This window comes from Ochotona curzoniae, unplaced genomic scaffold (genome assembly GCF_017591425.1).
Source record: "Ochotona curzoniae isolate NIBS_2020 unplaced genomic scaffold, NIBS_Ocur_1.0 contig_883, whole genome shotgun sequence".
Classification (NCBI taxonomy): domain Eukaryota; kingdom Metazoa; phylum Chordata; class Mammalia; order Lagomorpha; family Ochotonidae; genus Ochotona; species Ochotona curzoniae.
The window spans coordinates 41993477-42020773 of record NW_024466599.1 but is presented as its reverse complement, the minus strand read 5'-3'; the positions used below and the strand labels follow the sequence as shown (position 1 = coordinate 42020773).

At 41.0% G+C, this 27297-nt stretch overlaps 1 protein-coding gene across 1 annotated transcript; it reads left to right on the top strand.

Moving 5' to 3' along the window:
- The first annotated feature begins 6852 nt into the window (after positions 1–6852).
- MDH1 (malate dehydrogenase 1) lies at positions 6853–24421 on the top strand. Its single transcript, XM_040993338.1, has 9 exons — positions 6853–6955; positions 11969–12067; positions 13083–13179; positions 15236–15411; positions 17208–17330; positions 21624–21800; positions 22310–22423; positions 23515–23604; positions 24068–24421. The coding sequence occupies exons 1-9, from the start codon at positions 6953–6955 to the stop codon at positions 24191–24193; spliced, it is 1005 nt and encodes a 334-aa protein (XP_040849272.1). The 5' UTR covers positions 6853–6952; the 3' UTR covers positions 24194–24421.
- Positions 24422–27297: the final 2876 nt, after the last annotated feature.

The following is a 27297-nucleotide window of genomic DNA, read 5'->3' as shown; positions in this document are numbered from 1 at the left end:
CCATCAGCCAGCAGTGATCGGAACTGCACCAGCAGCAGGAACTCAACCAGCAATCACGTAAGAAGGGAGTTCACTGGGAGCTCAGGAGGTGAACCCAGACAAAGAACTGCCCATCCTGCTGGCTTGTTTGAGCACACAGAGCAGCAGATCCCACTGCCTGTGGGAACAGGGTGGTTTTCACAGCCCAGTCCCACCACCCTCAGAGCCAATTCAGGTGCCATTTTGTGTAGGGAGACAAGGGCAAAGTGGGACACGACTGTGGATGCACTAAGCTGGGAGTGAATTCATTTCAGGCTCCGTGAATTGCAACAATGCGGCATCCTACAATTTCCACCCAAAATAGGTCCGGGTAGTCCTCAGACATACCTAACAATCAACAGGTTCCAGCAAGAACTAGGTTATTGCTATGAAAACACCCTAGTTATTTAGGACACCTGGTGTCTCCCTCATCTTGGGACTGCTCAAACCGGAAGTGGGAGAAAAGGTTGTAGAGACAACGGTGTAGCCTCAGCACCAGATCATAGGAAGTGGAGATCGGTGAGCCAGGAGCTGGGGCTATGGAAACCATGCTGGGAGTCTAACATAAGAGCCCAGACTTGGAACTCACTCGAAGGAGTGGCACAAGTGGCTGCAAATAAAGAACCAAGTGCCAACTGCAATAAGTAAAATCAACTTGTAGATATGTACGTGACACAGCTTAGAAACCTGCCCCAAGGAAAAGAATCTGCTAAGCAATGTCCAAGAACAAAAAAAGAGACAGAGGCACAGTGAATATTACTGAAGACTCCCCTGCAAAAGAGCAAGAGCCTTTGCAAACCTCAGAGTAAACTGAGGAATACACCAAGAAACTGGGGAATACAGAATTCAGAAAAATCTAAAACTTCTTATCAACAACAAGAAGCACATATAGGAGTTCAAGGAACTTAAGGAATATGTCACACAGGAAATAGCATCCTTGAAACAAAATCAGGCCAAACTGTTGGAAATGAAAGATGGAATCAAACAAATTAAAAGTACAGTGGACAGTCTCCAAAATAGAATAAAGGAAGCAGAAGAAAGAATCCCAGAATTGGAAGATATTCCTGTCACCAGGAGGAGACAAAAAGCTAGAAGTAGACCTGGGTCAAACTAAAAAAAGTATTCAAAGATTAAGAGACACTATTAAAAGGCCAAATATAAGAGTTTTGGGAGTTCCAGAAGGTACAGAAAGAGAAGTTGGGTTTAAAAATGTATTTAATGAAACAATAAATGAAAAACTCCCCAATCTGCAGAAAGAATTGGAAAATAACATCCAGGAGGGGCAGAGAACTCCCAACAGGTTGACCAAAAGTGATTTTCAGCACAACACATGACAATCAAGCTCTCTTCAATCAAACATAAGGAAAAGATCCTTAGACGTGCACATGAAAAAATCAATTGACATATAAAGGAATGCCAATTAAATTCACAGGAGACCTCTCACAGGAAACTCTACAGGCCAGAAGAGAGTGGAGCAACGTATTCCAGATTCTAAAAGCAAGAAAAAAAAAATGCTGGCCCAGAATAACATACCCAGCAGATTTCCTTTGCCTTTGAAAATGAAATAAAATTCTTCCACAGTAAAGTTAAAGAAATGTAATTCCCAAACCTGCCCTACAAATGATACTTAAAGATGTTCTCGTGACAGAGTCGAGAAGTAACACCCACCAAAGTCAATGTGAAGAATATCCCAGAAAAATAACAAAAGAAGACTAAACCAATGAACAACCCATTGCTAAATGACAGGACCAAATTACCACCCATTCATATTAATCGTGAATGTAAATGGCTTAAATTCATGAAACATCATAGATTAGTAGACTGGACTAAAAAAAAACAAAACCCATCTAGTTGTTGCCTACGGGAGACACATTTCACCAACAAGGATCAGCAGAAACTATATTTTATGGATCTTGATGCTTTTGTTTTAGTTTTATTTCTTCAAAACACTTTCTCATTAAATTCTTCATTGACTCATAGATCATATGGTAGCATTATTGAGCTGTTGGTTTTCTTTTTATTTCTCCAGCGACACAGTAGTCATTCAGTAGCATGTTATTTGACTTTATGGTGTTCTAAATTTCTATTTTTCTTCCTGTTAATTCTTTCATGGCTTTTCGTTTAAGAGGATGTATAGTAACTGTGTAATGGAGACTATCATATCCAGATGTGAGGACGCAGTATGCATCCTCTACTTCCAGATCAAAAATGCAGTATGCATCTCTCAATGCAGTATGCATCTCTACTTCCAGATCAAAAATGGACTCCTAATGAAACTGTTAAACATATCTTGACAATAGGATATAGGATGCTGGTCTCTCTGCCATTGTCATGCCTGTAATGATGGCCTTACAACTGTTCACGACGAACTATACTGTTGTAATAATAGAGGACAACTCAGTGGGAGGTGATTTGGGGAGGAGGTAAGGGAAATCCCAGGGCTTATATAACTGTATCATAAAATGATAATAATAATAAAAATTGGGAAAAAATGAAAAAAGATGGCAGTTATAGAAAAAGCACACAAAACATGGAGACAGAAAACCACAGGGCATATTTGAGCCAGTAGTTTGGCTAAAAGTGTGTAATGCAAATGAGTGTTTGCTGAAAGTTTTTTTTTTTTTTGTATTATCCAAAAATTACTGGAAGCCATTGTTTTGGGATTAGCTCCTATACCAAGTCCCCACAGATCAGACCAAATAAAAATGGAGTCACTCACACTTTAAGAAAAACAAGGAACTAGACCCCAAAACATATCAACTTCTGGAAACAGGGCATTTTAGTCTGAGACAGCATAACTGAGGAGTATCCTCCATGTTAACCTCTACAAAAAATAAATTGAAGTAATCTGAAGTGAAAAGTTGTTTTTCTGGAGTTTTTTTTTTTTTTTGACATTTTTCTATTGGTTTGTTCTCTTTCTTACCAAACACACTGTCAGAATACTGAACTTGTGACTGCTGCTGAAGGACCATCCTATTAGGGGAGAATGGAGAGGGAGGAAGGGAAGCTGAAGCGGAAAAGCTCAAACCTACAGAATGCTACCATGGACAATAATAGCTATTAAACAAACAAATTCACCACTCAAATGTGTTTTAGGCTTGGAAAGTTAGGAACCTCAATTTAGTTCAACAAAGAAGAATAACAACAAACCCCTGTTTTCCCATTGCTGGAGACTGTTCAGATTCATGACTACAATTTTAAGAGTCAACTGTCCTCCCTACGGAATTATATAAAACTCAAAATAAAGAAAAATTTTAAATATAAATAAAAAAGAGTCAATTGACCTACAACTAAATTTGTTGTCATTTTTCCTTTTGGAATCTTTACTTACATATATTAATTCTTCAAACTCAAATGTTTTTTATTTCACCCCTATGCTTTTTCTTTAGACTTTATTTTTAATTTTTATTGGAAAGTTAGATATACATAGAGGAGGAGAGACAGAGAGCAAGATCTTCTGTCCATTGGTTCACTCTCCAAGCAGCCACAATAGCCAGAGCTGAGCCAATCTGAAGCCAGCAGCCAGAAGCCTCTTCTGGGTCTCCCTCATGGGTGCAGAGTCACAAGGCTTTGGGCCATCCTCCACTGCTTTCCCAGGCCACAGGCAGGGAGCTGGATGGGAAGCAGGGCTGCCAGGATTAGAACTAGCACCCATATGGGACCCTGGCACGTGCAAGGTGAGGACTTCGGCGGCTAGGCTACCACACTGGGCCCATTCACCCCCTATTCTTTTATCTGCTCCAGTTCATATGTAAGTTACTGGCCAAGGACCAACTGTTATCACTCTTCCCCACCTCACAAACCATAAATTCATCCACTTCAGATTTTTGTCTGAATTTTTAAAAAATGGAAATAATGGTATGTGTCTTCCAACTTATATTATACTTGTGTCTACATAACAGCTTTTTTTTTTTTTACAACTAGAGCAACCAGCAATTTTCAAAATATCTAGTTATTACAGGACAAGAGAAAAAGCACTAATTGATTTTCATTACTTAATAACTCAAGTGACTCTCTTTTTGTAAGCTCAAAAGATATCCATTCTGAGATATGCATATAAGCATATAGGGCCAGTGTTTTGGCATCACAAATAAAGCTGCTATCTGCAACAAGGATCCATTTCTGATTCAGCTGCCAGCTAACAGTCTGGGCAAAGCAGTAGAAGGTGGACCAAGGGCTTGGGTCCCTGCCACCCACATGGCAGATAAAATTCCTGGCTCCTGGCTTCATGCTGGCCCAGCCCTGGCCACTGCAGTCTTTTGGGGAATAAATCAGCAGATGGAAGATCCATCTCCGCACCTCTCTCTAAATATGACTTTCAAATAAATAACAAATCTTGAAAAAAATGTATACTTCAGAAAAGGACCAGTAACCTGTATTATTAACCAAGGTGGTGAGCACAGCTTCCCAAGTAACGTGGATACCTATATTTTCTGCCACATTTAAAGCCTCCTTGAGCCTCTCACCAGTGACACCTCCCTTCCTTTTTCTTCCCAAGGAATTACAAACACCTGAGATCTAATTTACAAGAAGAGTGTGTGCTTAATTGGAAATTAGCGGCAGGCATGCTCAGATGGTAAAGGTTTATGTATCTGTGCCCCCTGCTATAGACTCAGGATGCCAAGAAAGCTACTCTGTCATCTTTTCTTCTGAATCCCCAGCCTAACAAAGTCTCCTAAAACTATCACCCTGTGTCGCTCTGCCCATTTATTAAACCAGTCTCTATCTATCCAGACTCAGCTCTTTACTATCTCACAGGCTGAAACCTTGTATCTCATCCACAACCTTCCTGGAACTGGAGGCTGGTCACCTTCCACACATAAAAGGATGTTAGAATTCTTTGTACTGCTGTTTGACAGAAAATACTGTAAAACAGGGAAAACGATGTTCATTTGAAAAACTGAGTTTTGTGGCACTGCTCATTAAGCCCCCTCCTGTGAGTTCAACATCCTATTCAAGTTCCAGGTGTTCCACCTGCAATCCTGAAACTCGCTGATGTGTCTGCAAAACCAGTGGAAGATAAAGATGGCCCAAGTGCTTGGTCTTCTGCTATATGTGGACACCCGGATGGAGTTCCAGTTCTGCTTTCAGGCTGGCCCAGCCTCCACCACTACGGCTATTTGGGAAGTTTACCAGTTGACAGAGGATCTCCTTCGCTGTTTCTCCCTATCATTCTGCCTTTTAATTAACAAATAATTGGAAAAAATAAAAAGTAAAAAATCAACTGAAAGCCACATGTAGTTACAAATGAAGGCTGGTATGCAGAACTAGACAAAGGCATATGAATTTCTGAGGCTTTGAAATACAGGTAACATTTGAAGCAACACAACTCATGGACTGAGTCAATTATGGATTGATATAGATGAACACAGGCAAACCTCAATTAAGGAATTAGAAGTTAAAAAATCCTGAAGATGACATAGGACAACCAACAACAATGTATCTGAAAGCCAAATGAGCAAAGAGATTCAAGGAAGAAAGTCATCTCCGGTATGAAAAATATGAATAGGTCAGATAGGAAAGCAAGGCCTGTACTTCTTTCCCCAGACACCAAATCATCCAAACCGAAATAGAGAAAAAGACACTACTTAGCACAAAAAGTGAAAAACCTGAAACTTTAATCAGTGTTACCTAAGAAAGGTGTTTCATCTATGCTATTCAGAGCAACACATCTTGCTGTCAATATCCATGTGAAACAAACTTTAAAGAAAAATATAATCTCAAAATGTGTGTTTTTATTTTTAATTTTGAGACTGACCCAGTCAGTGTTTCCTATGCATTGCAATTCTGACAACTGAAGACTTGGTGAAACTTTTTAAGCATCAAAACGGCTCAGAGTTACAGTTCACAGAAGACAACTAGCTTAAAGTTAGATTCATGGGTCCTCAATAAATTCTTGATTTAAATGTGGACCAGCTGCGCCTTACAGCGAGAAGAGGGCGTGAACGCCCTCCACGACGCTGACAGTTCCACGCCCCCTCGTAGTGGACTCAAGCACGGGACCCACGAGCTGGCCCTCACCGGTCTGGTAGATCCGTGAACCACCGCTTTTTCGAACCCTTAGCTTTAAAAAAGAAAAAAAATAATAATAAAAAGAAAAGTTCTCCTGCCCACGGGCCAGGGGCTCACCTGCGTCTGCAGAATGGAAGAAGCGCTGTTAAGGGCTGCCTCGGAGGGGACGTCCCAGCAAACTCCTCCACTCCTCACCCCACACTTAGGCTGGGACAGCCCCGGCAGGGCGCGGCGTGCTCGCCTCCAGTCCCGGGTCAGGAGACGCCGCCTCTCCTCAGGTACGGTCCTCCCGGTGGCTCCTGCCTCGTCGCCTAGCAACCGGAGAAGCTGTCGCCGGTTCCACACACGCCAAGTCTCTCCGCCCCTCCCGAGCAGAAATACTTTTTTTTAGAAAGACTATTTCCGGGTCGAGCCGGTTTTACGCAGCGGAAGGTCTCTTTGCCTCCCACTTTTGCCCTGAGGGGAGGATAACGTCCCAGCCGCACGCTTGTGGGGGATGTAGCTGAGGGGTTCGTCTCTCCTCCCCCGAGTTCCACACGCCTTCCCAGCCGCCAATTGCTGGGCGACATCAGATAAGCGTTTTCCCCGAGCGCAAACCCTCCGCTCGTGCCCGTCGTCCAATCACAGCGCCTCGTTCTGGGGGACTATTTTGCAGTCGTCCCAGAGCGCAGGGAGATGGACGTGAAAAGACCTGTGATTGTGGGAAATGTAGTTCAGTGCAGGAAGGCGCTGCCTTGAGGTGGCGGCAGACTAGACCTGACGAAAACTACACCTCCCAGAGGGCACCGCGGTAAGGGTTGCTTTCTCTTGGCTGCCGGGCTCGTCCTCCCCGAGTCGGCAGCGCGATAGAGGTGACCTGGCTGCTTGAGGCTCGTTTTTGCAGGTGCTGAAATTGCTGAAATTGCTCGCGCAGTTCTCAGTCATGGTGAGTGTGCGCCCCCGGCCCTTGCCCACCTGTGGCCTTCGCACTGTGGTGTGGAGTTCCTTGGGTGACATTTGGGAGGCGGTTCTGCAGGGCAGTGTCCTTGGCGCCTTTTGGAAAAGCTTCGATTGGGTACCCAGAGATTGCAAAGGGGTTGATTTCCAACTTGGGGGGGCGGTGGAGGGGTTGTTGTCTCCGGAGGATTGAAGAGATCTGTGTCGGTGTCCATTCTGCCGCATGGCGGGGGCTCAAAATGCGAGGGTGCGGGTTTGCGGTTTGTTTTATTTTTTTTCCTCCATAAATGCTACGGAGTCCGATTAGTTCGAAGAGATTTGACAGGAGGGAGGAAGGTTGGGCTTTAGCCTTGTTTCCTCTGAAGCGCAAGGTGTCTTCAAGGGCTTTTCGCAGCCTCTGCAACCACGGGGCTCTGGACTTGTAAAGGTGGTGCGTGTCAGGTGCTTCTGCTTACCACCTCGGTTTTCGGGAGACGTGTTTCCGCCATTTCTAATTGCACAGAACGTTATTTAAAAGCCGGCCATTGATCTTTTGTAACGGCAGAACTTGTTGGCATCACTGGCCCGATAACTAGTACGGATGCTTGTTGGGTTTTTTTTTGTTTGTTTTTTTTTTTTACTGATCTGTGTGTTATGAATTCCAGAAACACCTCGCTTAAGTGTAACGTGGTCGCCTTGTCAGTGAAGATCTGCACACCTGCGTCTCCTTGTCTTGTCCCTGCTGAGAGGGGGAGGGGTGACTGGGGGAGGGAGCTCTGACGTAGGAATAATCTGCGCACTCCCTCAACTTGACATCTGCCACCCGAGAATTTGCTTAGGTGCTGGTATTTATACTTGAGGCTATTTTTCCTTTTCTATTTCACCGTAAGTAATAAGATGGATAATGAGTGTGGGGGAAATGAATGAATTAGAAATTTCCCATGACGTGAAAAGACAGGACATTACTCGTGTACCTTTGTAAGAAGACCAGTGGGGACGGCTACTAATTTTGTGGTCAAAACATTAAAATTAGGGTTCCTAGTTATTATGTTAGGTTACATAACTAGGTAAATTATAGTTTCAGCTGTGAAAGATCATTTTGACAAACCTGCCTACTTCAGATCTTAAAATTGAATTCATAGAGACCCAGAGAGAATGTGATTTGCTCAAGGTCATACAGGTTTGCACCAAGGAACTCCTCATTTTCCATTTTGCCAATTCAGTCTGAAAATTTTATTTTTAGTAACTAAGGTTCTAGATGAAGATAGCAATTCAAGAGTTTTTCCAGCAGTGTGGAATACCCAGTTGCTTTTATTCGCCAATTCAGTATATTGGGATTCTAAAATGGGAAGGAAATTTGGAAATTATTTCATCTAACCTGAAAATGCAGCCCAGGAGGTGGAATAATTTTTCCCAAGGTCACTAGGAGAACACTAGCCCATATTTGTTTTGCTGCACAGTTGACTAAGCCAGGTGTCACCCCTGGAAGGTCATTGGCACACACATAACAGAGTCTTGCCCATCAGGACGGGTGCTTCTGTGAATCTGCTAGAATTGACAGCAAACTGTCACATGACTCAGTCTTCTGGCCTCCTTCATAGGGTGTACGAACAATCACTGATTTCTAAAATAGCCATCTTTTATGAGCCAATTCCAAGCACATTTTATGTAGGCATGTATGTATTTTTAAGATGTGAATTCCTTGTTTGGGCCCATGAGAAATAACAGAAAGAATAAACTGAAGGAATATGAATGATGTCTTCTGTATTACAGGAGGATATGTAAATTAGAAAAATATATAAATGCTAAATCCTAACGGAAAAAAAGATAATACATGTATCTTTGTGGGAAAATGGGACACTTAATTTCAAGCTACACAGCTAAGACTTCAGCACGTTGGCAAAACAGAGCTTATATCTGCAGGAAGGTCATTAGTGCCCTGCCTAGAGCAAAGACAGTCCCTCTTGGATTTTGGCAGACTGCCCAGATATGTGAGCAAAGAATAGTAACCTGTGTCCACAGTGCAACATTGTGAAAAGTCAGCAGGCCTCTTCTACCCTCCTGCTTTTCTGAGGCAGTGTTGCAAAAGAGCTGTACGAAGGAAGTGCTTTCTTGGACTGTTTCATCATCAAACATTCCAGCTAGGCTTCAATACTTCTCTTAACAAGATGGAATGACCTACCTGTGAAAATAGTTTGTCCAAAGACACAGAAGAGAACTGCTAGGGTAGAATTAGCTGTTCATTAGTTATCCACAGCACCCTCACTAAAGAGTGTGAACACAGTTTTAGTAACTAACCTGCCTTCTGAAACTGACCTTTGGTAGCCACCCACCAGACGTTCTGGTAGGTTAAGCTTCATAGATCATAATAATAATCATTTCCCCCTTCATTCCTTACCTTAGATTGTATTACACTGAAGTAGTACCTGTTTAGATTTTTCTTTACACTTATCATCATTCATTCAGTAAATATTTTGGGGGCACTGTGAGGGTGCAAATTTGAGTCAAAGGCAGACAGCTGTCAAGGAGGCATTTGGAGTGGAATGTAACAAATATACTGAAAACCACAAGCTTTGAGGTCCTTTGGGACCAGTAATTACGGTACTAGCTACATATGTTAGTGATTTGCTGTTATCTCTGAATCCTTACAACTATACTATTTGTTAAACATTATTATGAAAGCATTCCAAAAAGTTCATGGAAGATGGAATTAAAAGTTTATTTTAGTGACAAAATTTTAAATCTATGCATATGAAGAACTTCATAAATTAAAATACAAATTTACAAAAGAAATTGTGCATGGATTTCAGTGGAATTTTTTTGGCACCAAAATAAGCATTTGGTTCCATTTTCCCATAAATTCTTTGAAGTATTTTTAAGCTAATTTCATTTTACTTTTGGAAAACAATACAGCAGGTTGAGTAACCCACCCAGAAACATCCAGCTGATGGATATGGAGCCAGAACTTAAAACCAGGAAGTCTGGCTCCAGAAACCAAGTCTTCAGTTCTATTCTTTGCTACCTCTGTAACCCTGTTTTAGGTTTGCTTATTCTCTTTATATAGTTCACTAATAGATTTCCTAGTTTAAAATATAGGACAAGGATTCAGTCAATCATATAATGTTAAATTAATAAGTCAAATGGAGATAATGGTTCTTCAGTTAATTGGTAAGACAATGTCATTAGAAGAAGTGACATAAATAGTTTTACTAAGTTTCCAGCCTTCTCAATTCAACTAAAAACAAATAAAACTTCTTTAAATGAAAAGCACGTTACAAATTAGCTTAACTTTCTTTAAATGACTCAGTCATAACTTTGTGTATCAGTTACTAGTTTTATCCATATGTGTATATTTTCTTTTTTAATTGAAGATTTACTTGTCTTTATTGCAAAGTCAGATAAATAGAGAGGAGGAGAGACAGAGAGGAAGATCTTCCGTCCGATGATTCACTCCCCAAGTGAGCGCAACGGCCGGTGCTATGCCAATCCAAAGCCAGGAGCCAGGAACCTCCTCCAGGTCTCCCATGCGGGTGCAGAGTCCCAAAGCTTTGGGCCATCCTCGACTGCTTTCCCAGGCCACAAGCAGGGAGCTGGATCGAAAGTAGAGCTGCTAGGATTAGAGCCAGCACCCATATGGGATCCCAATGCATTCCAGGCGAGGACTTTAGCTGCTAGGTCACCACGCCAGGCTCATGTGTATATTTTCTAGATCTGTCAAAATCTGTTATCCTGTGCCTGTGCTATAAATATTGTGTTCCTCCCTACTTACATTAAACAGTGATTCTTAGGCAAGGCATGATGGCCCAATTGGCTAACCCTCCCTTTATAAGCACAAGGATCCCATATGGGTGCCAGTTTGTGTCCCATTGCTCCATTTCCCATCCAGTTGCTTGCTTGTAGCCTGGGAAAGCAGTGGAGGCTAGGCTAAAACTTTGGAACCCTGCACACACTGGGAGACTCGGAGGAACCTCTTGGCCACTGGCTTCAGATCGGCTCTGCTCCAGCCTTTGTGGCCATTTGGGGAGTATACCAACAGATGAAAGATCTTGCTCTCTTTCTGTCTCTCCTCCTCTCTGTAAATCTGCAATCCAACTATTAGCATTTTCTTGTTTTTCTTTCTCCCTAAATAAAAGTTTATTTTTCCTCTTGCTGACAATTGTTGAACCACCATTATTTCATTAAACATTTTGAAGTAATTGGAAAATTTTAACCAGTGTTAACTCCTTAAGGCAAAGGTTTCTATTGAGTAGATGAGAGTAGGGGGCTACATAATTAGAATTTGAGAAGCTGCAGTGGCCAGGTAATGTTTGTATTACTGAGAAAACATCAACATGTAAGTCAAATGTTAGCACTGAAATATCCCAAAAAAGATGGGTGCGATCATGTAAGTAAATCTAGGATCACACTTTTAAATCCCTGAATGGCAAGAATTAAATAATATCACATAAATATAAAGCCCAGGGATACATGTTTATTAGTTACTTGCTTGAACAAGTCGTTAAGTTTTCGGGGCCAGTGTTGTGGCATACCCAATTAAGCTGCCACCTGTGATGCCGGCTTCCATTCTGAGTACCAGTTTGAGTCCCTGCTTTTTCCACTTCTAATCCAGGTGCTTGCTAATTTGAAAAAGCACTGGAAGGTGACCAAATGCTTGGGCCTCTGCAACCACATAGGAGACCCAGAAGGATTTGCAGGTCCTTGGCTTCATCCAGTTCCAATCATTGGTGGCCATTTGGGAGTGAACCAGTTGGTGAAAGAGTGGTGTCTTTCTCTCTCTGTCCTTCCCCTCTCCCTCTTGTTCTGCCTCTTCCTCTTTCTGGAACTCTGCCTTTCAGTGAATGAATCTTTAAAAAGGAAAAAGGCCACGAGGGGGAGGTTCTACTTAAGCCAAAGGCAAAGAGAATTTAATTTTTTTCAGAGTATGTGTGTTTTAAGCATTAAAAACCTGATTTTTTTTAAGGTAAAATTGCACTGTTTAATGAGATGTTAATGTATGTTTGTGTGTGTGTGTGTTTCATTGCAGTCTGAACCAGTCAGAGTCCTTGTAACTGGAGCAGCTGGTCAGATTGCATATTCACTGCTGTACAGTATTGGAAATGGATCTGTCTTTGGTAAAGACCAGGTAGGAGCAAGTATGTGTAAATCTAAAGTCCTTGGGATAATAATAGTGCTAATAAAGCCCTGTGTGTAGTTGGAGACAAGTTATAAAATGGTGAAGGAATGGGTCAGTCCCAATAAACATAATAGGCTCATTGCTGTGAATGGAAACTATTAAGCTGTTTATATATACCCCCTCTAGGCACTCAAACACCTTGCAAAGCAAAACTATGACACATAACTATTTGGTTGGCTTGGTGCCACTAGCACCAAGGAAGTTATCTCTAATGACATTAACTCTTTGGGAATGCTTGTAGGGGAAAAGATCGCTGAGTCTGCAGCTCCTTGTTCATGTATTATCTTTCTTACCAAAGGGTCAAATAGGAAATCATCCCAGTTCAAAGTATGTACTCCTAATCTAACCAGATTTGATGAACGTATATAAAATACTTTTCTAAAATTCATTTATTCATTAACTCGACCCATATGAAGTTCGTGATGCCAGATACTATACTTAGTGGCCCATAGATCGAAATCAAACCACATTAAAAGTAAGAGCAAGATATGGCTTGTTAAAATCCACTGATGATAATTCTCTTGTATACTAGTCCACTTTACATTACTTTAACTAAAATACCCTGCAGGAACTTCTTGGAGAAAGAAAAGGTAAGATTACAGGATCAGACAGCCCCTCAGGCTGACTGGTGGAAACGGACAACAGTGAGTGCGTGCCTGCAGACATAAATGCCTCATGCATCATTAGATTAGGCCTCCAATGTTAATCAGTCATTAATATGAAACCATCAAGAGTTTGTACATCTGTGAGTTTTGAAGAGACAAATCCTGGTCAACCCAGGGACCTTACTGTCTCTGTTAGTTAACCTTTGCTGGTTTTAAAACATTCTGTTTCTGAAAGCTTATTGTTAGACACATAAGCGAACTACTGTAAAATAAAACAGAAACAAAAACTACACAGAAGGACTTTATGGGACTAGATGATATAACCTACCCTGACAGGTACTACTTTTGCTGTTTGGCAGCCTATCATTCTTGTGTTACTGGATATCACTCCCATGATGGGTGTCCTGGATGGTGTCCTAATGGAACTGCAAGACTGCGCCCTTCCCCTCCTGAAAGGTGAGTTGGGAAGAACAGAAAGGATTAAAGTGTAGTTTATGTCTTATAAAAACTAAATTTTTGCTAATCTCTCACAACCAAATTATTTTGAAGAAATGTTTTATTTTGGAACTGTAGCCATTCAGTAAGCTGTATACCAAGAATAAATAATGGTAAAACTATGAAACAACCAGGGCCAGATGGATACTTGTTTTTCTTCAACATGGCTACATAACTAATCATACTGATTAAGGCCTACTCACCTGAGGTTTTGTTAGGTCACATTGCAAGGTATTGAGTGTTTTCTTTAATTATACCTTCATTGTGTTCGGTTTTCTCCCTGAGAATTAAATAATGATACTCTCCTAGAAGTTTACACAAAGCAAAATATGCACACATCTCAAGCCTTCCTCAAAAGTCACATATTTGTTCAATAAACATCTACTGTATTAAATCATTTGGTGTTAACGTAGTCCTGTGAAAGAATTCGTTACCTGGTATACTCTGCTGCTTCCCGCTCCTCACCTTCAGCTTTTTCCAAGGCAACTTTCTCCTTTTTTCCCCCCATTTGTTTTCCCTTCTCTGCCATATCAAATGGCCTCAGACTTCAGTTACCTTATCCTCTGGCACTTGTGACCATGACAGAGAAGGAAAGTTTTAGCAAATTAGAGTACACGAGTATGGTCAGGAAAAAAAAGGTAGATGATTTCCCCCTAACATTATTCCTGCATGTATTTAGCTGACACAGATTCAGTGATCTGAACACTACCAGTGAAAATGCTAAATCTTGGGGCTGGCACAGTGGCCTAATCCTCTGCCTGCAGTCTCTGCATCCCATATTGGCATTGGTTCTAGTCCCAGCTCCTCCACTTCTGATCCATCTCCCTGATTATGCACTGGGAGAGCAGCGGAGGATGGCTCCCCCTGCACCCATGTGGGAGACCCAGACAAGGCTCCTGGCTTCAGATCTGCTCAGCTGCAGCTGTTGTAGCCATTTGAGTAGTGGACCAGAAGATGGAAGATTCATTCTCTCTCTCGTTCTTCCTCTGCCACCTCTATCCCCCCCATCTTTCCCCCTCTCTATCCTTCCCCTTTCCTCCCTCCCTCCCTTTCTTTCCCTTCCCTCTCCCCTTCCCTCTCCCTTGTTCCCTAGCTCTCTTTCCCTCTGCCTTTCCCTGTCCCTTCTCCTCCCTATAAATCTTTCAGATAAAAATAAAACAAGCCTTTAAAAAAAAGAAAGAAAATGATTCATCTTGCTGTGGCATTGTACTATGTAAATCACTATATGCAATGCCAGCATCCCATATAAGTGCCAGGTGAACTCCACTCCTGATCTAACTTCATACTGATGCACCTGGGAAAGCAGCAGAAATAGCCCAGGCTTGAGCCCCTGCTGCCCATGTGAGAAATCCCAGTGGGGTTCCATGTTCCTGGCTTCAGTCTTGTCTCGCCCTGGCTGAAGTGCTGAGTCTTGGTCACAGCCTTTTTAATACAGTAAGTGCGAGAGGATAGTGATAGGCATTTTGTAATCAAAACGCAAGTGAGTGAACTCTGCACCAGCCTGGTCTAGAAGGATAGTCCCACTAGCCATTGATAGTAGCCAATGTGAAAATGAAATATCATAAAGTTGATCTCTTAGTATTATCCCTGGCATAATACTCCTCAGCAAAGATTTCCTAGTCTTTAATCTGTGATTGATATCCAAGACCTTAACATACTTGTAATTTAAAGGTTAGGTTAGCTTTTTTGTATTATTTATAGTAATTAGTATGAATAACCTATGTTACTTGGAAAGTTATCACGTTATACCTTGTATTATATAAAACATAAAAGCTGTAGAACTTTTAAAAAGTGGAATAATTGCTGGAATTGGAAAAGCAAAATAAATTGTTGACATTTCCTGCTGTAGCAGTTGTTAATATATTGTATTAGGCTCCTGAAATTGTATGTCAATGTGATATGTAAAAATAAACATTTGCTGCAAAATGAAAGAGTTAATGAGTAGATTCGGTATTAGAAAGAAAACTTGCAGTTTTGGTGTTTATGTAGCTCTGCACGTTTATTGTCATGTCCACAGATGTCATTGCAACCGACAAAGAAGAGGTTGCCTTCAAAGACCTGGATGTGGCCATCCTTGTGGGTTCCATGCCAAGAAGGGAGGGCATGGAGAGGAAAGATTTACTGAAAGCAAATGTGAAAATCTTCAAAAGCCAGGGCGCAGCCCTGGACAAATATGCAAAGAAGTCAGTTAAGGTAACCAACACTATATTCTACATGGTTTTTCATTATTAGCTTTTGAGATTTATACTTTCAGAATATAAATGGAAATAGAATCTACCCTGGCAACCCCCACCATTCTGTGCATGTCCCAGTACATACAGCTACAGAATTGTGCTTTATTTATTTTTTTTTTCCTGAGAGGTAGAAAATTGTATCAGAGATAACTGAAAATTTGATTTCCTAATATTGAGATACAGAAATTTAATCTTCCTTTTTTCTCCCTTCTGTTTTATTTTTAATTTTATGATAGGCTCTGGGATTTCCTTTACCCCCTCCCTGGGACACACTTAAATGATGGACTTAATGACACTAATGAAGGACTGTTCTACTGTAATAATACGGGGAAAATTGGCTGCAGGGAGGGATTTGGGGTAGGGAGTAGAAGAAATTTAATATTCTTAAGTTTATAAAGAACATACAGAACTGGTGCCTTTTTGTTGTGCAGGTGTATTTTTTCCAGCCATGGGGATTTGTGTATGTGATTGTGCAGGGAGATGTGTGTAAGGTGTGTGTGTTCTCAGCAGTGGGAGACGGTGAACTCTGAGTCTCAGATTTTCTATTAGTTTACTAGAACTGCATTGTCACAGAAAAAAGACTTGTGGATTGGTGATTTTGATACAGTTCAATGTCCTGATTTCAATCAAAGGTAAAACAAATTTTCAGAAGACTCTTTAAGTTGTTAATTATAATGTTCTATCTATGACACTAAATAAATGGCTGAAAATTTGCTCTCTGTAGTAATATAAAATAATAGAAATCCACAGATCTCTTGGTAAACGATTACAAGGTTAACAGCCTGCTTGGAAATGGTACTGTTTACATAGTTATTGTACCTCCACAAAGTGTCCTTTTTGAAGGAAATATTCCCTACGACTGGGGAATATTACTAATCCTAATCCTGAAGTATTTACAGGAAGTGGCATACCTTGTCTGCCACCCTTTCCCAAATGGACTCTTCCTCACCAGCTTTCTTCCCAACCTTGACCAAAAAAAAAAAAAAAAAGCTGGGGCAAGGGGCGAAGTGGGTAAGGAAGGAGCGGGGAAGGTGGAACAAATCTGATGATCTGCATAAAGGGAACATGGGAGTCATCTTACAGCATTTTTACAAATTTGATGCCGTTTCAGAATAACTGTCATTTTATTAAGGATTCTTCTAAATTAGTCGTATACACTTTCGTATTAGTCGTATAACCTGCCATATTTTTTCCCATTGACTGATTCAACAAATCTGGAAGGGAAGGAAGCGATCATTTGTGTGTAAGTTAGCAAACTGCCCAGGTAATTCTTAGAATTAGGCGTATTTGAAAAACATTAATTATAGAGACAAATTATTGTCCTGAAATAAAATACTCAGTTAGAACTTCTTTTCTAAAATGATTTTTATAGAAGAAGGAAAATGTCATGCATGAATCAAACCCAGGGACGGAGCCTTGGGTTACTTGGGTTTTTTAGTCAGCAGATAAATACTCTGCCTTTGTCTTGTCACCAAGCAAGCCATACACTTTACCTCCTGGAAGTAAGTGATTTTGCTGGCTCTGTTAAAACACTATTTTCAGTGGTGACTCCAAGCACTAACAAGGCACAAAAGGAAGATATAAAAGGGAAGAGAAAAGCATGCTACAAGCTACAATGGTAATTGTGTATATTTAACTGATACAAACTTGCTACATGCAAGAGCTGCCTGATACACATTTTTCAGTCAAATTCTAAGAGTGTGGGTAATGAGTGCTTGCAGTTAGTAACTCCTTGGTGCCTTACATCTGTCCTAGGTGATTGTGGTGGGAAACCCAGCGAACACCAATTGCCTGACTGCCTCCAAGTCAGCACCATCCATCCCCAAGGAGAACTTCAGTTGCCTCACTCGTTTGGATCACAATCGAGCTAAATCTCAGGTTAGAAACGTGACTTTTTAAAAATATTTATTTTTATTGGAAAGGCAGGTTTACAGAGAGAAGGAGAGACAGAGGGAAAGATCTTCCACCCACTGGTTCACTGACCAAATAGCCACAAGGGCCAGAGCTGAGTCGATCCAGAGCCAGAAGCTTCTTCCAAGTCTTTCACACAGGAGCAGGGTCCCGTCCTCTACTGCTTTCCCAGGCCACAAGCAGGGAGGTGGATGGGAAGTGGAGCAGCCAGGACACCAACCATTTCCCTTAGGGAGATCCCAGTGCATGCAAGGCAAGAATTGAGCCATTGAACCATCATTGCCAGGCCCTGGCTGCTCTATTTCTGGTCCAGTTCTCTATACTCATGCAGGAAACTTGGGAAAAGCTTCTGTCTCTTGGCTTCAACCTAGCCCAATCTGTGTCTGGAACCATTTGGGGAGTAAACCAGCGAAAGATTTCGCACTCTGGCACATTCTCTTTCTCTCTTTCTCTCTCGCCCTACCTTCAAATAAATAGTATTTATTTAAAAAAAAATTAGAAAGAAGTAAACAATAAAAAAAACTTACTTTTACAATAACTGGTACTGGAGCTGGTATCATGGGGCAGCAGATTAAGCCACCTCTTGTGTGGCTCACATCTGATACCACAATATCTGGTTAGAGTCCTACCTGTTCCATGTCTGATCCAGCTTACTGCTGATGCATCCTGCAAGACAGTAGATGATGGCTCCAGTATCATAGTCCCTGCCAATCACCTGGGATGCACAGATGGAATTGCAGGTTCATGGCTTTGGCCTGGTCCAGCCCTGGCTATTGCAAGCATTTGGGAAATGAACCAGTAGATCAATCAGTATCTCTGATTTTCAAGTAGATGAAAAATAAGCATCTAAAAAATAACTGATTTTATTTTATACTTGTTTTTATTAAGTAGGAAGCAACTACTCAATAAATTAAAAGTAAATTTTTAAATTGGTTACAAAGTCTTAATGTGAAGATTTATTTATTTGAAAGGCAATTTGACAGATGTTTCATCCACTGGTTTTCCTCCCCAAGTGCCAGAATTCCATCCAGGTGTCCCACGTGGGAAGCGGGCCCCCAAGCACTTGGGCCATCTTCCATGCCTTTCCAGGCACATTAGTAGGGTGCTGGATCTGCACCAGAACCACTGGGACTGTAACCTACACTCTGGCATAGACTGCTAGCACCACAAGTGCCTTGCGGCAGCACAACTCCCACCCCTAAATCTATCTTGTAAGGACCAGAGGCTGGGCTCCTTACTTCATTTTATTTCTAGTGGTATTTCAATTCCCAGCTTCGCACTTGTTAATGTTCTCTTGCTACAGTGGTTAAAAATCACCCCTGTAAATAATTCACACAACAATACTCAGTTTAATTTTGATTATTAACTTTACTTACCTCTTAGAGTCTTAGATAAATATTCCAAGGAGTTAACAACTTAAAAAAAAAAAAAACCCTAGAAGCCATGCCACTCATCTGAGCTGGGTTTCTAGGCTTTCTCTTATCTAACTATAATCCTGGTACACTTGGCAGTCATGTCATGAATCTTGTTCCTGGACATACCCTCTGCTTTTTCCTGACCATTCCTCCACCTCCTCCTCCACAAGTCATCACTGCGAGTGGGGTTTTCCCCCTGTACTTCTATGAGTGCTTTTTCTTGTTGTGAGACCTTTTATTTCAAGGACAGCTGTACTTTATAACCAAAAGCTAGTATGAGGTGGAAGTTGAAAATGTAAACTGTCTCTAAACTGAAGATTGATAACCTCTGTTTTTGATCGCCCAGTGAAACACAGAAGACTTTTACATTTCTTCAGCTTCTGTTGTAGGCCAACTGTTTACATGTAATTTTTCATTTAATTCTGAAAGCAGCTATGTGTGGTATCTGAGAAACTAGATGTCCAGAGAGGTCAGGGAACGTGTTGGCTTGGGAGGTCCACTTTCTAGCTGTGTGACCTTCAGAAAAGGGGTTCAAATTGTAAAATAGAATAATTGTCTCTTCCTCAAAGAGTTGTTATGGGAATTAAATGAGATAAGCTCCATTTTATCATAGTGTATTCCTCATACTCAAGTGTAATAACTATTCACATCTATTACTGTTATTGATTTTACTAAGAGATGTACAGCCTAATGTTGAAAACGGCCACACCTCAAGATACCTCCCTTAGCATTCCAGGTAATTTAGAAGGTCATGGAACAACAAGTTTAAAACTCAAATGCCGAGGCCAGGATTGTGACACAACAGGTTAAGCTGCCTCTCAGAATGCTGGTATCAGTTTTAAATGCCATTGTAAATCCAGCTCCTTGCCGATGTGCCTGGTAAAGCAGCAAGGGATAGTCCCCAAGTACTTGGGCCCTGGCCACCCACATAGGTGACCCAGATGGAGTTCTAGGCTCCTGACTCAATCCTGGCCCAACCCTTGCCATTGTGATCATTTAAGGAATGAACAGATATTCTGGGAGAAGCTCTTGGGCATGGCTTGGTGGCTGAGAAAGTGTGAGAACTTGAATGGCCACAGGCAGGAGATCTGGGTACTGTGGGCAGTTTCAAGGAAAAGATATAATGTGCTGCAGCTGTAGACTCTGAATTGCCAGATGATTACTTAGTTCCTACTAAGAGACAGGCAAAATGACAACACTGGTAACTGCCTTCTAAACTGTTTTACCTAAGGCTTGGTGGAGGCAAGCCCTGCAAAATTTAGTACCACTTCCAGAGTACTGCAGTGCGAGGAACTTTTCCTTAAGGTAACAGACATCTTGATGGAACCAAAAGGGAACAAAGAAGCTAGTTCATTCAGCTTTAACCATCTCTTTTGGCCCATATTCTGTGTTACAAATGTTTGGTGAGGAACTGTTTCAATACAATGAAAGCTATTAGGAAATTGTCAAAGGAATTTCTTTCTCTATATAGATATTGTTTAGTGAGAAAAATAGCAAACCAAAACACAGAGTTTTCCTACCAGAAAATGGTTACTAATCTTACACAATCTGCTTTGCACCCAGAGGTCTTAGCTACACAATGAATGTTTAGCGCTCTCCTATGTACTTGCATTTGCAAATCAGACCTCTGGTAAGGTAACTTAACATTGATACCAGTTAGCTGGTAGTAGGGAGAACAGAATTACCGAGGCTGCGGAATTAGTGGGGAGAAAATTAACAGATCCATTAGACAGACATGAACGTGTCAAAAGGAAGGAGGAGCTGTTTTCCTGGGTTGATTTAGACTTGCCCTGACATGAGTGACACCAGAAACTACATCTGTTGAGTGTAAAGTACCTAGCCTTTGCTGTTCTTACAGGATAGAATTAGTTTAAGGATCAAAGGAACAAGAGACAGTGGGCAACCAGAACAAAAGAAGTAAGGGGCGCCATAGAGGCCTGTTTGAAGAGGCCTAGAGGCACTTTGTGGTCACTGAACTTTGGAGTAGTTGAAGCTGACATTCAGGGCAGTTATTGGCTCTTAAGTTCTTAGTAGTAAGCATCTTAGATTACTTGCCCCAGGAGTAAATAGTAGGCATAGATGTTTGTAAGTATGTACATCTAGATATCTAACACTTTATTATAAAATAGGCATTGTGTTCCATGGTTTTGCCCACTTACATGCTAATGAAGGAGTCCTTAGCATATTCAGGGCAGACTAGGTTAAGCTGTGTTGTTCAGTAGGTTGGGTGTATTTTCTATTTAGGATGGATACATAACCCCATCATAACTTGAGGTGTGTCTGTATGTGCATGTAATATTTAAGCTCCTTCCTTCAGTTTCCTTTTCCATAAGATGAGAATAATCATACTTTAATAATATGAATCCCCTTTAACTCCAAAATTTCCTGTTGAGGTTTATCTGAGGATTAAATTGTTTATGGTGCACAACAAAGTTTTATCCTAAATGTGAAAAACTGTCTAAATATCTGAGTGTTCAAAAATGCTGAGGAGACATGTATGTAGATAAGCATTTATAAAACAAAGATCACATTGATATAATGAAGATATAAAAACCTTTTGTTTCATATTTGATTACTGTCCTGATAAATTCATGACACGATAGACTGCTCTCTGGTCTTAAGTGTCTACTCCATAGTGTTCAAAATCACTGTTTTTTAGCAGCAATAGGAAACGTCCACTCAATGAAATTTGTACAGTTTAATAAATCAGTATACCTCTTGTTTTCTCTAGTTTCAGAAGGGTTTTGTTTTGTTTTGTTTTGTTTATCATAAGAGCATTTGTTAAACAGGTAACAACCTTAAGTGAAAAGCATTTGTCTAAGTAATGTATTTTAAATTTAATTAGATTGCACTTAAACTTGGTGTGACTGCTGATAATGTAAAGAACGTCATCATCTGGGGAAACCATTCCTCAACTCAGTATCCAGATGTCAATCATGCCAAGGTGAAATTACAAGGGAAAGAAGTTGGTGTTTATGAAGCTGTGAAAGATGACAGCTGGCTCAAGGGAGAATTCATCACGGTAAGAAAAATTTAAGCCCTCTTTAACAGCCAGAAATAAAGGGCTCTTTAGGGGCACACTCCTCTACCAACCCAAATGTTTCTGCAGAGGGTTGAAAATGGGGAGTAGAGTGGGCTTGGAGAGCAGACCTTTTCTACTTACATTAATGACCGCATACTTTGTTTTCAAATCATACCAAGTCAGTTGTCCAAAACATTCTATTGTACAACAGTTGACGTTGGTTATCAAAGCAAGAAAAAAAACTAGGATATCTTCTTTTTAACCAGGATCCATTTCTTTGGAAGAAATATAGTCAATGTTTTAGGGGAATCTGTAGTTTCATCTTTTCAAAAAGAATTGTGCTTGTAATTGAATTAGGCTAATAAGGTCTATATAGAGTATGGCATGGTCTTGGAGGGGAAACATGAAGCTGTGGTTGCAGCCTTTCACCCCAGGATCAACTTGGAAGTGATAAAAATTTTTGCTAAGATGATGCAGTAACAGTGCTGACTGTCCCTGCCCAATCCCAGACCGTGCAACAGCGTGGTGCCGCTGTCATCAAGGCTCGAAAACTCTCCAGCGCAATGTCTGCCGCGAAAGCCATCGCTGACCACGTCAGGGACATCTGGTTTGGAACCCCAGAGGTGAGGACTCAGTGACTGGCACAGACTGCTCTTACTTCTGCCCTTTGCTATAAAATCAGAAGAGCGTAACCAGAGTGGTTAGACAGGGCCAATGCATTTTTCCAGTTCACTTGCCTACTAGCTGGGTAATTTCCAAAAAGTTACTTAACCTTTCTGAGTGTTTTGTCATGTTATTCAACATCCTCACACATGATTATGAGGAATAAATTAGACTGTATATGAAAAACACCTAACTTTATGCTTGACACATGATAGGGGAGATTTTTATTTTTTTCAAAAAAAAAGATTTATTTCTTTTTAAAAATCTATTATTTATTTGAAAGGCAGAATTAGAAAGGAGACAGAGATCTTCCATACTCTGGTTCACTCCCAAAATGCCCTCCACAGCCAGAGTTGGGCCAGTAGAGTGCTGGGTGTTTTCACCCCAGTCTTCCCACATGGTTGCAGGGGCTGCTTGGGCTTGGCTTGGTCCATCCTCAGCTATTTCCACAGGCATACCAGCAGGGAGCTAGGTAGAATTGAAGCAGCAGGCTCGGCACAGTGGCCTAGCAGCTGATGTCCTCAGCTTGAACGTGCCAGAATCCCATGTAGGCACCGGCTCTAGTCCCAGCAGCTCCACTTCCCATCCAGCTCCCTGCTTATAGCCTGGAAAAGCAGTCGAGGACGGCCCAAAGCCGACCCTGTACCCACGTGAGAGACCTGGAGGAGGTTCCTGGCTCCTGACTTTGGATAGGCACAGTACCGGCTATTGTGGTCACTGGGGGAGTGAACCATCGGATGGAGGAGCTTCCTCTCTGTCTCTCCTCCTCTCTGTAGATCTGCCTTTCCAATAAAAATATATAAACCTTTAACAACAACAAAAATTGAAGCAGCTGTGACTCAAACCAGTGACCATATGGGATGCTGGTGCCAAGAGGGACGGCTTTACCTGCTCTGCCATGGTGCTGGCTCTGTGATTGTTCTGTGTACAGTAATGAAGCTGTACACACAGTGAGAAAATATCCATCAGTTTAACTTTGTTAGTTCATCTGTAAGTTGGCTCTGTGTGAATCTTTATGCACCATGAAAATGTAAAACATTGTCATTTGCAGGGAGAGTTTGTGTCCATGGGTGTCATTTCTGATGGCAACTCCTATGGCATTCCAGACGACCTGCTCTACTCATTCCCTGTTGTAATCAAGGTAAGGGCTTCTGTGGTTAGTGCCTTCTATGAAAGTGCACGTTGTGCTTGGCTTTAAAACTGTCTCTGTCACATGCTTAGGTCATTGAAGATTGATCTGGAAAGCAACTTTCAGCTTTTCACGAGACACATCATGTTGTTATGCTTCTAATCCTGGGTCCCAGTAAACAGTGTTGTGCTTCTGAAAGAAGCAGGAAGCTTCAGTATTTTTTCCTCTGTAGTACAGTCATGCCAGTGTCAGTATTTAATCAAGTAGATTTGTGGTTTTTTGTTGTTTGTTTGTTTTGGGTGTTTTTTCTGAGTTTTTGTATTATCTGTTAAGATCTAGTTTTTAAAATTAACTTCTATAGGAGTGGACATTAAAACAGGTATACATGTAGTTGCAAATTCAAACGAGGTGTTGTTTATGCGAAGATCATTTCTAATTTAACGTACATCTCTTACTTGGGCTTGTTTTCAAACAGAATAAAACCTGGAAGTTTGTTGAAGGACTCCCTATTAATGATTTCTCCCGTGAGAAGATGGATCTTACCGCAAAGGAACTGGCAGAAGAAAAAGAAACTGCTTTTGAATTTCTTTCTTCTGCCTGACTAGGCCACCATGTCAATGTTACTAAATGCCCCAAAACTGAAGAAGCTAAATGTCGTCTTTAACTTTAGTACCAAATAATAATAATAATGATAATGTTATACTTAAATTACTTGAGAAAACCAACACATTGTAAAGATCATGTGCTTCTTGGTACAGATTTGTGAGTAACAGCCCATCATCATGCTGATAGCACTACAGTCTAAATAAAAATATATACTCAAGTGAAACTGACTCAGACTCTGATTTCTAATATGTAGCTATTAAGAAAACAAACCTACATATTTCCAAACTTAAGGAATTATAATTTTAAAAGTACAACAAAACAACATTGTTACAAGCTAACACATAAATCATTTATGTTAGAATAAGAAAATTTATCTTATGCTATGAATCAGCATAATGCAGTTTTTAAAGCAAACATTTTGGTACAGTTTTGGTTTTTTTAAAATATTATTTATTTACTTATTTAAATGCTGAATTATAAAAAGGAGAAAAACATATTTTCCATCTGCTGGATCATACCCCTAAATGCCTGCACCAGTTCTCCAACATGGCACAGAGGCATCCCAAGTGATGACTTAACCTATTGCCCACAGTGCCCACCCCTATATTTTGAAAATCTAAAGGGATAGCTCGTGCTTTTTGGATGATCTGATGGTGATGTTAGTTGCTGAGCACACTGCAGGCAATGTTAGCAGTTTTGTACCACTGAATGAAATGAGAAGTCATTTCCACAGTAAAAAAAACAATACTAAGTCTTCCCTCTGAGATATTCCTCTACAGTAGAATAAAGCAATGCCACAGAGACTTATGCTAATGTTACTGTTCTCAATCTGAGCTGACTATTCAAAAACAGTGTTGTTTAAGAATGTTTTTTCCCTAAAATCCTGAGGATAAGGAGGCATTGTCTGTCTTCTGTCCCTGTGCTTAACAAAACTGTAATAGATAATATAAATCTCAGTCCCTAGTGAGTGGTCTCAGTGCCTTTATGGACCCTCAAATATTTGTTACTTAAAATTACTTATATTTCATTTCACCACGAATGGAGGAAATGAACACATAAATTACAAGCAGAAAAAAATTTTATGCCAATGAAATTGAATATTATACTACAGATATGATACTATAAAAAATATTATCAAATGAACAAATGATTTCTTAAGACACCCATCAAAAAATCTCCAAGGAAACGGGCAGAGAAGAGGAAAAACTCAATTATCTTATCCAGCCTACAAAATTGAAAGTACTGCAAATGAGCATTATAGCATGGCAAGGAAAGCTGCTACCTGCAACACTGGCAGGTAGAAAACCTGCAGAAGATGGCTTAAGTATTTGCAGCATTGCTACCCATGTGAGAGACCCAGATGAAGCTCCTGACTCCAGCCTGGCTTGGACCTGACCTGTGGCCATCTGGGGAGTGAACCAGCGGGTGAAAAATTTCTCTCTGTCCCTATCTCACATTTTCAAATAAATAAGGCTTTATTTTTTTTTTTTGAGATTTATTTATATTGGAAAGATATACAGAGAGGAGATGGCAAAAAGCCAGGAGCTTCTTTCTGGTCTCCCATGCAGGTGCAGGGTCCCAAGGCTTTGGCCCATCCTCTACGGCTTTCCCAGGCCACATACAAGGAGCTGAATGGGAAGTAGGGCCACTGGGACACGAACTTGCACTCATATGGGATCCTGGTGCATGCAAAGTAAGGACTTTGACTACACTAGGCTATCGTGCCAGGCCCTAAACAAGTCTTAAAAACCAGATTAACTCATGCAACAAAAAGCAGGAGCTTTCATTTCATTCTCCCAAAGCCCTAAAAAGATGAGAAAGGGGATGGAAGACATAATTCCTAACCATCTCCTACTCCATGCTGCCAGCAAAGCAACACTAGCCCCAGACATAATCCTGTCCAAGAGATCCTGCTGCAAGTAAAATAAAAAGTGCTAAAAGATGTGTGGGCAATTGAGTAGTGAAGGGACTTTGCAGTATGCGTCTCTACTCCCAATAAAACTTAAATGTATCTGGACACTAGGCTGCTGGACTTCCTGCCATTGACTATACCTACAATGTCAGGATACACTTAAATAGCAGAATGATGGATTTATGACTGCTTATCAAGGAATATACTATTTTAATATAGGGGAAGACAGTGGGGAGAGGGCCGGAAGGGAAATCCCAGAGCCTATGGAACTGTATCATCAAATAAATTTTTAAAATACGTTTTTTTAAAAAATGAATCTTGTAAATGGTTTTAAAAGGGGGGACTTGGGCAGAGCAGCAGCATTATTCACTGTACTCTCCCACTTAATCTTACTGATCCCCAATAAAGCCTGGGTAAACTGATTTTGTGCTCAAAGTGCACATGATTGGGGCTCAGAATATAATTCTCCAAAGCATGATGCTTTGGCATCCCGAGTATTTGAAACCAAACAAGATACGAAGAACCTCAGAAGCAAGATCTCTTGCCATCATGTTTTTCCTCTCTTTTTTCCCAGCAGCGAGTCATAGAAGCCAGAATTCCTCTCCCAAAGGTGAGTCACAGAAACTGGAATTCCTCTCTCGCAAAGCAAGGTGTAAAACCTAGATAGGCGTTTATGTATGACTGCATCAGTGGTTAGAAGGTTCTGGCAATAATGGTTAAGTAAGATGCTCAGGAGATGAACCCCTCACAGATACACTAGTCTGAACACATGCCTATACCAAGTCACCATCACCTGTGGAGGCCAGGTGGGAGTTAACCTGCCTCACATCTCTCCCCAGCTCTAAGTAGCACAACATAGAGATTTCTATCACTTGCAAGAGGGAATATGAATATCGTTCAGGTCTTAAACTTGAAATCCAAGGCTGGCTTCCCCAACTTCTAGCTAACAGTGAAGCCAAGACTCCAGCCGCTGGAGAAGAAGATAGGAAACTTCAGACCTTGCCTTGGAGCTCAGAAGCAGCCACGCCTGTGTTTTCCAGTGCCCAATAAAGCACAAAGGCTTCAGGCCCATCTCAATAGCCTAGTGGCTAAATCCTCATCTTGCATGCGCCAGGATCCCATGTGGGTGCCAGTTTGATTCCCAGCTGCTCTACTTTCCATCCAACTCCCTACTTGTGGCCTGGGAA